Below are 12,394 nucleotides of genomic sequence, written 5' to 3'. Positions count from 1 at the left end.
TTCCAGTTACATAACGATCTTTAACATTGCTCTTTGTTTTTTCATGTGTATTTGAATTACTGTGTGGGGTCACTTAACTTTTATTTTTTAATTTTATTTATTTAATCTATTTATTTGGCTGTGTTGGGTCTTCATTGCTGCGCACAGGCTTTCTCTAGTTGCGGCAAGTGGGGGCTGCTCTTCATTGCAGTGCACGGGCTTCTCATTGCGGTGGCTTCTCTTGTTGTGGAGCACAGGCTCTAGGCGCGTGGGCTCAGTAGTTGTGGTGCACGGGTTTAGTTGCTCCGCAGCATGTGGAATCTTCCTGGACCGGGGCTTGAACGCGTGTCCCCTGCATTGGCAGGTAGATTCTTAACCAGTGCGCCACCAGGGAAGTCCTGGGGTCACTTACTTTTAGTATGAAGAACTTTCCTTAGTATTTTCATGTAAGATGGTTCTGCTAGCTGCGTATTTTCTTTATGTTTATGTGAGATTGTATTTATTTCATTTTCATTTATGAAAGATAACCTTGTTGGATACCGGATTCTTAGTTTTTACTTTGTCCATCATCTCATAGCCTCCATAGTTTCTAATGAGAAGTTTTCTGTTACTTTATCGGAGTTTCCTAGTAAGCAAAAAGTTGCTTTTCTCTTGATGCTTTCAAGATAGTCTCCATTTCTTTGGCATTCAGCTTTTTTACTATATGTCTTGGTATGGAGCTCTTTGCATTTGTCCTACTTGGAATTTTTTAAAATTCGTGGATATGTAGATTGTTTTTAAAATAAATTTGGGAATGTTTCAGCCTTTATTTCTTTGAACATTTCTTTCAGCTCCTATCCCTCCCCTCCTTCTGATACTCCCACTCTCTTGGTGTGCCACATTTCTTTGAAGCTCTGTTTAATTTTTCCTCATTCTTTTTTTTCCTCTGTTCTTTGGATTGCACAACTCCGTCTTCAGGTTTGCTAAATGTTTTTTGCCAGTTCAAGTCTAGTCTTTCATTCCTCTGATGAATTTTTTGTTACTGTAATTTTTTATTCTAGGTCTTGGCTCAAATACCATTTATTCCCTCTGTTGTTACTGAATTTTAGTAGATTTTCTTGAATATGTATTTCTTCATTTGTTATATGCCTTTTAGGGCCATTTCCAGAGGCTTTGAATGATGTTTTGTTCATATAATTTTCACCAGTTTCACTGGGGAGCAGGTTCACGGACCATCTCATAGTATTATGCTGGAAGTCAAATTCTCTCTCAGAGTACTCTTATTCTTTGCCAGGTCACAAAAGAAGACAAGTCCTTCCAGAATATTATGCGTTGCTATAGGACTCAGCCACAGGCCCGGAGCCAGGTAACTTACTACATTTTCTCTCATGGCTGAAAATAAAGATCAAAGTCTTTGAGGCATACAAAAAAGTTAAGTACAGTTGATTCTGTGGCCTTTTCTCCAGGATAAAAAACTAAGATTCTACTTTAAGGGAAGTCTTTATTTTAATCTTATTTAATTATTGACAGACAGCAACACATCTTTTTTTTTTTTTTTTTTTTTTTGCGGTACGCGGGCCTCTCACTGTTGTGGCCTCTCCCGTTGCGGAGCACAGGCTCCGGATGCGCAGGCTCAGCGGCCATGGCTCACGGGCCCAGCCGCTCCGCGGCATATGGGATCCTCCCAGACCGGGGCACGAACCCGTATCCCCTGCATCGGCAGGCGGACTCTCAACCACTGCGCCACCAGGGAGGCCCCAACACATCTTGATTAACAGACAGCTACACATCTTGATTAGTTTAAGTTCTTAAGTTCTCTTTTCACCAAAAGGTAATGATGTTTCACATCAGTTATTTCATAACTGATTCCTTTTTAATTCAGATAATCACAAGATAGATGTAAATTAGGAAGCTGTTTGGATTCTATGTCACCTTGAATTCAGTCTGGTTTAGGAAACATAATGCTGTACATTTAACCAAAACAGCATTAAGTGAAATTTTAAAACTCTTTTTACCTTTAATGCTACTCATTTGTTTCAAGAGGTAGGTAGGTATGTGAGATCTTTGTATTGATATTTGACTTAGAATGACCTGATTTTACAATTGCATATTATTACTGCTCTGTAGTATTGTGGGCAGTACTTGGAAGTTGAAGCCTGACAGGCCATGATGTAAATCCTGTATCTGTTATTTAATAGATATGTAACCTTGGCTGCATTTATTAACTTCCCCTGAGTAGGAAAACTACTACTATATGGAGTTGTGAGAATTAAATAACATGTCAAAGTCACATAGTCTAGGATGTGCTCAGTAAATAACTCGTTTCTGTTCCCTTCTCATGACCTGTCTAAAGGTGTATAGAAGTGTTCTGATAAAAGGGAAAAGGAAAAGAAGAAACTCTGGCAGCAGTGATAGCAGAAGCCATCAGAATTCTCCAACAGAACTAAACAAAGACAGAAGTAAGTGGGATCTTTATGAACTTACAAAATGAAATTAAGAGCTTCTCTTATTTTTTAGGCCTAGGACTAAGGATTAATAAATTACTGTTGTAGAAACTATGGAAATATTTTATTGGCAAAAGATTTGTTGGACAATAAACCAAATTCTAAATTTAGTCACAGAGCTGTTTGTCCTTTATCCCGTGGCTTTGAGGCACATTGTGCATAACACTTTTCTCTAGAGGGATTAGCGAAGGATGGAGAAGGCAGGCGTTTGTTGACTTGAGTTCGAGAAAAATGTGGCATGTCAACAGAAACCATGCTATGGAAACACCATCCTTAATTGTTGGTTTATACCACTTAATGCAGGGCTCAGGTCCTAGAAAGCTTGGTGCAAATTAATGAAAACTACTCAGTAAGCCCTTGCTACATTAACAGCATGGTAGTACAGTTAGTATTTTTTTTAATTAATTAATTTCTTTTTGGCTGCATTGGGTCTCTGTTGCTGCGCGTGGGCTTTCTCTAGTTGCGGCGAGCTGGGGCTACTCTTCGTTGCAGTGCATGGGCTTCTCATTGTGGTGGCTTCTCTTGTTGCGGAGCACGGGCTCTAGGCACGTGGGCTTCAGTATTTGTGGCATGTGGGCTCAGTAGTTATGGCTCACAGGCTCTAGAGCGCAGGCTCAGTAGTTGTGGCGCACGGACTTACTTGCTCTGTGGCATGTGGGATCTTCCCGGACCAGGGTTCGAACCCGTGTCCCCTGCATTGGCAGGCGGATTCTTAACCACTGCGCCACCAGGGAAGCCCTAAAGTTAGTATTTAATATCTGTGCTTTGCTCCTTGGTATGAAGAATAAGAGTGCCCATTTGCTGCTATTCAGTAAGTAGAGCAGGTAGCCATTCACCCTTATCTTACTGAATTTTCTTTTTAAAAGCAATCTGCACTAGCAGTCTTCCTGTTTAACACTTTTTGTTCCACCGGTTATAGCCAGTAGAGACTCCAGTCCTGTCATGAGGTCAAGCAGCACCTTGCCAGTTCCACAGCCTAGCAGTGCCCCTCCTACACCTACTCGTCTCACAGGTGCCAACAGTGATGTGGAAGAGGAGGAGAGGGGAGACCTTATTCAGTTCTACAACAACATCTACATAAAACAAATTAAAACATTTGCCATGAAGTACTCACAGGCAAATGCAGTAAGTTTGATGAGGATTATTTCACACTTTTTTCACTTGTGAGGAATGAGAAATCACTTATGTTTGAGCTGCTTCTGTGTAAACTAGTTTTACAAATAATTCTTTTTGTTAAGTAAGACTAAGGAAGTCTCTAACAGAAATAATGGGCTTAACCAACATAATTTCTACTGTTGTGAAGCATTAAACAAGATGATATTTGGATTCCCTACAAAGTATAGTAATATGAGACAGATTGCATAGGTTCAAATTATCCAAAACTTACCAGTTTTGGTGACCCTGCAAGTTATTTAACTTCCTCTGTACCTCGTTTCCTCATATATAAAATGGGACTAGAAGTAGTCCCTCACTTATAGGGTTGTTGTGAGGATTAAATTACATAATGTATTTAAAATGCTTAAAACAGTGGCTGGCACAAAGAAAGCACTTAGATGTTTGCTATTTATATGATTTTCTTTAGGTTTAATTTTTGCTGCTAATACATCACTATCTACCATTCATAAAGTTATTGGTTTATTATACCTCTTCACTCTTTCAATAAAAATAATCATTTTCAAAAAAAGCACCTGGTTAGAAATTTCGTTTACCTTTCTTAGAAATTTTTTTTGTTAAACAGATGGATGCTCCTCCACTCTCTCCCTATCCGTTTGTAAGAACAGGCTCTCCTCGCCGAATACAGTTGTCTCAAAATCATCCTGTGTACATATCCCCGCATAAAAATGAAGCAATGCTTTCTCCTCGAGAAAAGATTTTCTACTACTTCAGCAACAGTCCTTCAAAGGTGAGCCTAATATAAATATTGGCCTTTATTAACCCCAAAATGCTTAGGATTCTAGAAACAGGGTTGTTGGGAAACCCTCAGTACTCACATGAGTGATGGGATCTGTCAAGGAAGAGTGACCGGTAAGTCCCAAAGCAGCAAAAAACAAGGGTTTGGGGGGAGAACTTTAGAGCTGGAAATAGGGTAAGGGATCTGGATTTTCATTCCTCCCTTTTCCTATTTGTATATTTGAATATTCTGCTATAAATCTGGAATTTTATTCCATTTGTAAAACTTTAAAATTCCAAATTTCTGTTAGGGAAGGAAAATTTGGATCCCTTAACTGATTTACTAAGTGCCTCCTTCTGGGACAGGAAGTGTCTCTGTCCTCTGGATTCTTAGTCTAAGGGGAGAAATGGGCATTTTGGACACTTGGACAGTGTCACATTCGCACAGATTTAAGTGGTAGCATCTGCCTCAGTCTGCAATGGGGAGGGAAGCGTGAGTGAAGCCTTAATGGATGAAAAGTTAGCAGATTGCTGAGGGGTAGAAGGAAGGGCATCCAGGATGAGGCAGATAAGGGAACGGAAACAAAGTTCTTGAGGCAGTAAGGCTAGATCCCTCGGAATCATACGCTATGTTAAGGAGTGCACCTGCATCTTAAAGGTCCTTAAGTGATATTTGTATTTATAGATTGCTTAGGAAAAACACATATATAACACATTGCCTAGACTCTCAAAAAAATGCCAGTATCATGAAGAGATAGATGATAGATAGATGGTAGGGCAAGTACTGATAGAGTAAAGGAGACTAAAGAGACATGACAACCAAATGCAAGGCATGATGACCTTTGATTGGATCCTGCATAGAAAAGCACAGCTATAAAGGATATTTGGGGGACAAGTGGGAAAACTGAATATTGACTTTAACACTAATGTTTATCTTTAAATGTCTGTTAAATGTCTTTGGTATTGATGATGGTACTAGATTATATAGGAGAATATGTTTTTAAAGTATTCAGAGATGCAATGCCCCAGTGTCAACAACTTACTCTCAAATGGTTCAGCTAAAAAGAAAATTATAGAGAGAACAAATGTGGTAAAATGTTAATGATAGATAAATGGGTGCTCAATGAACTATTCTTCTAACTTTTCTGTAGGCTTGAAATCTTTGGGGGGAAAAAGTTGGGGGAAACAAGTAAAAATGATAGCAGCAAAAATCTATTAGGAAATGTTTTTCCATTGTATTTTCTACAGTAGTAACAAAGTATCACATGCCTTGGAATAAACTGATCCTGTGTAGAAAACTTTTTTAACTTGAATAAGAGATTTTTTAAAAACTGGAATAAATGAAGATATACTAATGTTTTTCAGTAGGAAGACCAAATATTAAAAAGATACAGTTTCCTCCAGCCATTACATAGGTTTAATCTAATTCCAATGATAACCCAGTGGAATTGTGAAAGCTGGAAATATAAATCTGCAATAGCCCTGAAAGGCAATTTTAGTTGGTGGAAACGGCTCTGATACTCCTCTATTAGTAGATTTTCATCCTATACCAAATAAATTCCAAATGGATTAAAAAGTTAAATGGAAAAAATGAATTGGAGTAAGAATATTCAATTCAAAAGGCCAAAAAAGGAAGAAGATAGCAAATAGCAACTAAATATAAATGGTCTAAATATACCAATTAAAATGCAGAAATTGTAAGACTGGACAAACAAGGAAGACCTAACTGTTTTACTGCTTATTAGTAACCCACTTTAAATATAGACACAAATAGTTTAAAGTAAAAGGATGATAACCTAAATGTCCCATTAACTGATGAATAGATAAATCTATATCCATACAAGGGAATATTACTCCAATAAAAAGGAAGTTCTGATACACGCTACAACTAGGATGGACCTTGAAAACATTGTTAAGTGAAAGAAGCCAGTCACAAAAGGACAAATATTGTACTTCGGTTTCTATGACATGTACAGAATGGGCAAATTTATAGAAGCAGAAAGTAGACTAGTGATCCCCTGAAGGGAATGGAGGGTTTCAGCTAATGGATCAAGTTTCTTTCTGGGATGATGAAAGAGTCCTAAAATTCAATGTGGTGATGGTTGCACAGCTCTGGGAACATACTAAAAGCTATGGATTTGTATACTTCAAATGGTTGAATTATATGGTATATAAATTATATCACAATACAGCTGTTTTTAAAAAGAAAAAGGATGGACAAAGTTAACCTCTGCTAACACTAATCAAAAGAAAGCTGGAGTGACTACATTAATATCATTAATATTGGTATCTGAAAGCAGATTTCAGAGCAGAGAATGTTATCAATGATAGAGAAGGTCATTTCCTAATTATAGAGAGGACATACAGTCTTAAATAGAAAAAAATCATTTACAGTCAAGAGATTTCAAGATAATTGCTAGAATAAGTAGACAAGGAAAAATCAGTAAGGGATATTCAAGATGTAAACATTATCAACCAAACTGACTAAATGACACTAACAGAATACTCAACAGCATCAAGCTCACATGTAACATTTACCAAGATAGACCCACTGTGGACCATAAAACAAGTCTCAGTAAATTTTAAAGGATTTAAATAATGTATTTTCTCTGACCACAACAGAATTAAATCAGAAATCAATAACAGAAAGATATCAGGAAACCCCCCAAATTTTTGGAACCTAAACTGCATAATCTCTAAGAGTTAAAGAAGAAATAAAAGAGGGCTTCCCTGGTGGCGCAGTGGTTGAGAGTCCGCCTGCCGATGCTGGGGACACAGGTTCGTGCCCTGGTCTGGGAAGATCCCACATGCCGCGGAGCGGCTGGGCCCGTGAGCCATGGCCGCTGAGCCTGCGCGTCCGGAGCCTGTGCTCCACAACGGGAGAGGCCACAACAGTGAGAAGCCCGCGTACCACAAAAAAAAAAAAAAAGAAGAAGAAAAAAAAAGAAGGAATAAAAGAGAAATTGGAAAATATTTCGAACCAAATGAAAATGAAAACAACATATCAAAATTTGTGAGATGCCATGAAAGCAGTGCAAAGAGGGAAATTTATAGCACGAAATATCTATATTAGGAAGGAAGGTGTCAAATTAATGACCTAAGGTTTCACCCTTAGGCAACTAGAAAAGCAGGAATCAATGAAATAGCTGAAAAGTAGAGAAAATTAAGGTCATTAAAAGCTAGGGGTTTTGTGTAGATTTTTAAAATTTATACATCTCTGTGCAGGTTAATTGGGAAAGAAAAAGAAATGACACATTACCAATACCAGAAATGAGAGATTCAGTACCGGTCCTACAGACATTAAAAGTATAATGAAGGATAAAAAACTTTCTGCCAATAAATGCGATAATGCAGATGAAATGGACAAATTCCTTGAAAGTCAACATTTCCAAAATACACTCAAGAAGAAGTAGTCTCAGTAGAATTATACCTATTAAACAAACAATCTATAGTTTAAAAACTGTAGGCCCAGATGGCTTCACTGGTAAATTCTACCAAACATTTAAGGAAGAAATAAAGTAAAGATATATCATCTCAGTAGTTGAAGAAAAAACATTTGACAAAATCCAACATTCATTCATGATAAAAACTCAGAGGGAACTTCCTCAACCTGATAAAGAATGTATACAAAAAAACCTCTACAGCTAACCTCATACTTTAATGCTGGAAGATTGAATGCCCTCCCTCGAAGATCAAGAATAAGGCAAGGGGGGCTTCCCTGGTGGCACAGTGGTTAAGAATCCACCTGCCAATGCAGGGGACATGGGTTTGAGCCCTGGTCTGGGAAGATCCCACATGCCGCGGAGCAACTAAGCCCGTGCACCACAACTACTGAGCCTGCACTCTAGAGCCCGTGAGCCACAACTGCTGAAGCCCAAGCGCTCAGAGACTGTGCTCCGCAACAAGAGAAGCCACCGCAATGAGAAGCCCGCGCACCGCAATGAAGAGTAGCCCCCACTTGCCGCAACTAGAGAAAGCCCATGCACAGCAACAAAGACCCAACGCAGCAAAAAAAATAATAAATAAATAAAATAACTCTATAAAAAAAAAGAATAAGGCAAGGATATCTGCTTTCACCACTCCTATTCAACGTTAAAACTGTAGGTCCTAGCATATACAATAAAGCAACTTAAAGATGGCATGCAAATGGAAAAGGATGAAATAAAACTATCTACATTTATATGATTTTCTACACAGAAAAATGACAAAATGTACAAAAAGTTACTGGAACTAATAAGATTAGCAAGGTTACATGATTAATATACAAAAACCCAGTGTATTTCTATATACTAGCAACAAGTAATCATAAGTAAAAATTTTTTAAAACAATGTAAATAGCTTTAAAAAATTACTTACAGATAAGTCTGACAAAAGATGTTCAAGATTCGTATCCTGAAAACTAGAACCTTGGTGAGGGAAATTAAAGACTGAGAAATGGACAGAAATATGTTCATGAATTGGAAAACTGTATCAAGATGTCAGTTTTCTTCCACTTAATGTATAAACTCACTCCAATTCCTGTGAAAATCCCAGAACTGTTTGTATAAATTAACAAACTGGTTCCAACATTTATATGAAGATGCAAAGGAAACTAGTTTAAAACAATTTTGAAAAAGTTGGAAAACTCACACTTATCTGATTTCAAGACAATATATAAAGCTACACTAATTAAGACAATGTGGTACTGGTGCAAGTACATACAGATTAATAGAACAGAATAGAATCCAGAAATGGAACACACATATATGGCCAACTGATTTTCAACAAAGGTGCAAAAGCAATTTAGTGGAAAAAGGACAGCCTTTTCAACAGATGATGCTGAAACAATTGGATATCCATAAACAAAAATAATAATAGTAAACTTGTGCCTATACTCTGTACCATACAAAAAAATTAACTCAGAATGGTCCATAGACCTAAAGGTAAAACCTAAAACCGAAACTTCTAGGAGAAACCACAGGAGAAAATATTTGTGAACATGAGATGCAACATCATAAAGCACAATCCATAAAAGATTGATAAGTTGGATTTCATCAAAATTAAGAATTTCTGCTCTTTAAAAGAAAAAACAAGTCACACTGGGAGAAAACTGTATGAATCTCATATCTGATAAAGGATTTGTGTCTACAATATATAAAGGATTATCAGAATTCAATAGGAAAACATCCAAACTGAAAAGTGGGCAAAAGATCTGAATACACTTCAGCCATTATGTGCCTATTAGAATGGCTAAAATCTAAAAAAATGAGAATAACAAATCAGTGGCAATGATGTGGAGCAGTTAGAACGTTTATATATTGTTAGTAAGAATGCAAAATGGTATAACGTAGCCATCATACCTGGAAAACAGTTTGGTAGTTTCTTTTAAAGGTAAACATATCTTTACCATATAACTAGCAATCTCACTCCCAGGTATTTACCCAAGTGGAATGAAACTTAGGTTCCTACAAAAACATGTACATGAGTGTTTATACTGACTTTACTCCTAATTGCCAAAAAGTGGAAAACCCAAATGTTCTTCAACTGGTTAAGGGATAAACTAACCTGTGGTACACTCAGATAATGGACTACTACTCTGCAATAAAAAGGAACAAACTACTGATACACCAAGCAAACAGGTGAATTTTTCTGTGTGTAAACTTAAAAAAAAGAGACATTTTGTGCAAAAAAGTTAAGTGTCAAGATCAGTAGCTTTCAGTCCTGCCTATATATTATCACCACCTGGGGATATTTCAAAAAAAAAATTCTAGCACAGAATTGGGAATTTCTCCAATAAATGATAGCAGTATTAGGCTGTTGGTTGGAGAAAGATTTGTCATCACAACTTAATAGGTGATGGCTGAGATCAAGGGAGAATATTGCAAAGCAAGAAGTATCTTGGGTCTAGAATTAACCTATGATATCCTAACATTTACACTACCATGAGAAAAAAATTACCAAACACCACACAAGATCAGGTAAGTTGACTGATCAATCATTAGTGATACTTGTTGGGGCAATTTCAGTGAATTGGTACAACTTGTTAAATAATAAGTTATGGTAACAGTGCTTATAGTACTGAACAGTTGGGAGGAAATAATACATCAATAAGGGATTAAACTATGATACAGATTACCACAGAATACTATATAGCAGTTAAAGAGGTGTGATCCATATATACTGATATGAAAAGACCTAAGACAATGCTAACTGAACAGTACATAAAATATACCATTTTAATTTTTTTGAAACCCCACTTAATGTACATTATTATATTTCTAATGAGTGCATTCCTAGAAAAGAGAAAGCTACACAGTAGCCTGATTTTTTCAGTGAATGAATGATAACAGTAGGTGTCCCTAGGGATGGGGTGAGGACAAGAAGGTGTATTCTGTATGAATTTTGGGGGGCAATAAGAATTTATTCATTTTTAAACTATCATGTATATATTGTATAAATTATGGTGTATAAAAACACTGTACTGTATATAAATTTATACATATTAATGTACAATGTATAAATGTATGTTCTACATTAATGTGTTATGTATAGTAAGGTACACAATTATACACTGCACAATATATACATAATATAATGATGTATACACATTCTATACAAATAACATTTATACAATTAGTGTATACAATTAACAATTTAAGGAATGTTCAAGTAAATGGGAGACTAGAGATAGGAAGTGCAGAGCAGACTTAGGGAGGCAAAGAGCAGAAGAGTCAGTCAGAGGAAAGCTTTCTTAAGATGGTTGAAATTTGAGAAGGTGTATATACTGGTAATGAAAAACTGGTGGTTTTATTTAAAATCTCAGAAAAGCCTATTATTTCAAAATAAAAGTAAAATAAATATCTAGGATTTGGTTTAACACAATCTGGGGGGCGAGAAATGAATGAGGGGTATAGATCAAATAAGACTGGCCAAAATTGTTGAAGTAGGGTGATGGTCATGTGAGGGTTCACTATACACTTCTACTTTCCTGTATATGTTTGAAATTTCCTATAATAAATGCATATGAAATCTGCTCAGTATGCTTTCCACTAGGAAACATGGACAATGACATTAGCAGCACATGAAAAAAAATTTTTTTAACTACCAGAAAATAATGCAATAGCTAACTTTTGGGGCTTTGGAGAAACTTAGTGCTGAAGGCACCTATAAATAAATCCAGTCTCTCTAGCCCTCTGGCGAAGTTTTTCTCAATCCAAGTTCTTCAGTGTGAACCAGAGAATGCAGAAAATAATTTGCCTGAATTTTTCTCAGTTCTCCCAAGGATGACATGTAACTAATATCAATACATTCTAGAATTCTAGATCATACTAATAAATTACCTACAATGGATGCCTTAGGGAATTAAGGCTTCTCTTGTGAAATTCCATGGCTGTTAGAAAATGAGTAACACTAGACTGGGGGAAAAACGGCCTAATACTGTGTAAAGTCATGCTATTTTTTAAAAAAGGAAAATGGAAATGTATGAAACTGATTAAATGTGGCATAACAATGATGCTCTATAACTTTTCTAAAAAAAAATCATAAATTTGTGAACTCTTACATTGTGGAAAAGCTTACATCAAAATCACCTCTGGAGCTTGTTAAAAAATAGAAATACTCTGCCTCTATCCCAGATAGTCATCAATGTCAGCCAGCTGAGAAGTGAAATTGGAAGGACATAAAATTTTGTAGTACGTTCCTTTATAAAGGTGTTCAAACCCTTCAAGATAAACTGCTTAACTTATTTGAGGTTCTTGACTTAACACTGAACTATGTGTATTAGAATTTTAAAGTTTTTATATTTATTTTTAACCCCCCACCCCCCCACCCCCCAGAGACTGAGAGAAATTAACAGTATGATACGGACAGGAGAAACGCCAACCAAAAAGAGAGGGATTCTTCTGGAAGATGGAAGTGAATCACCTGCAAAAAGAATTTGCCCAGAAAATCATTCTGCCTTATTACGCCGTCTCCAAGATGTAGCTAATGACCGAGGTTCCCACTGAGGTTAGTCTGTTGTACTGAAACTGTCTTTTCACAAACTCTGTTTAGCAGCATCATGT

General features: G+C 36.7%; 1 protein-coding gene across 1 annotated transcript in view; it reads left to right on the top strand.

Annotated features, from left to right (window-relative positions):
- The window catches only part of RBL2 (RB transcriptional corepressor like 2), a gene marked incomplete at its 5' end in the record, with an annotated part of 55,007 nt that overhangs the window by 35,191 nt on the left and 7,422 nt on the right, over window positions 1-12,394 (top strand). Inside the window, 5 exons of the mRNA XM_079723146.1 lie at window positions 1,253-1,324; window positions 2,312-2,417; window positions 3,382-3,587; window positions 4,201-4,365; window positions 12,167-12,338. Of these exons, the coding sequence (XP_079579272.1) occupies window positions 1,253-1,324; window positions 2,312-2,417; window positions 3,382-3,587; window positions 4,201-4,365; window positions 12,167-12,337 (720 nt within the window). The 3' untranslated portion in view covers window position 12,338. The remainder of the gene's footprint in view (window positions 1-1,252; window positions 1,325-2,311; window positions 2,418-3,381; window positions 3,588-4,200; window positions 4,366-12,166; window positions 12,339-12,394) is intronic.

Source organism: Hyperoodon ampullatus, assembly GCF_949752795.1.
Source record: "Hyperoodon ampullatus genome assembly, chromosome: 18".
NCBI lineage: Eukaryota > Metazoa > Chordata > Mammalia > Artiodactyla > Ziphiidae > Hyperoodon > Hyperoodon ampullatus.
This window is presented reverse-complemented; position numbering and strand designations above follow the sequence as displayed.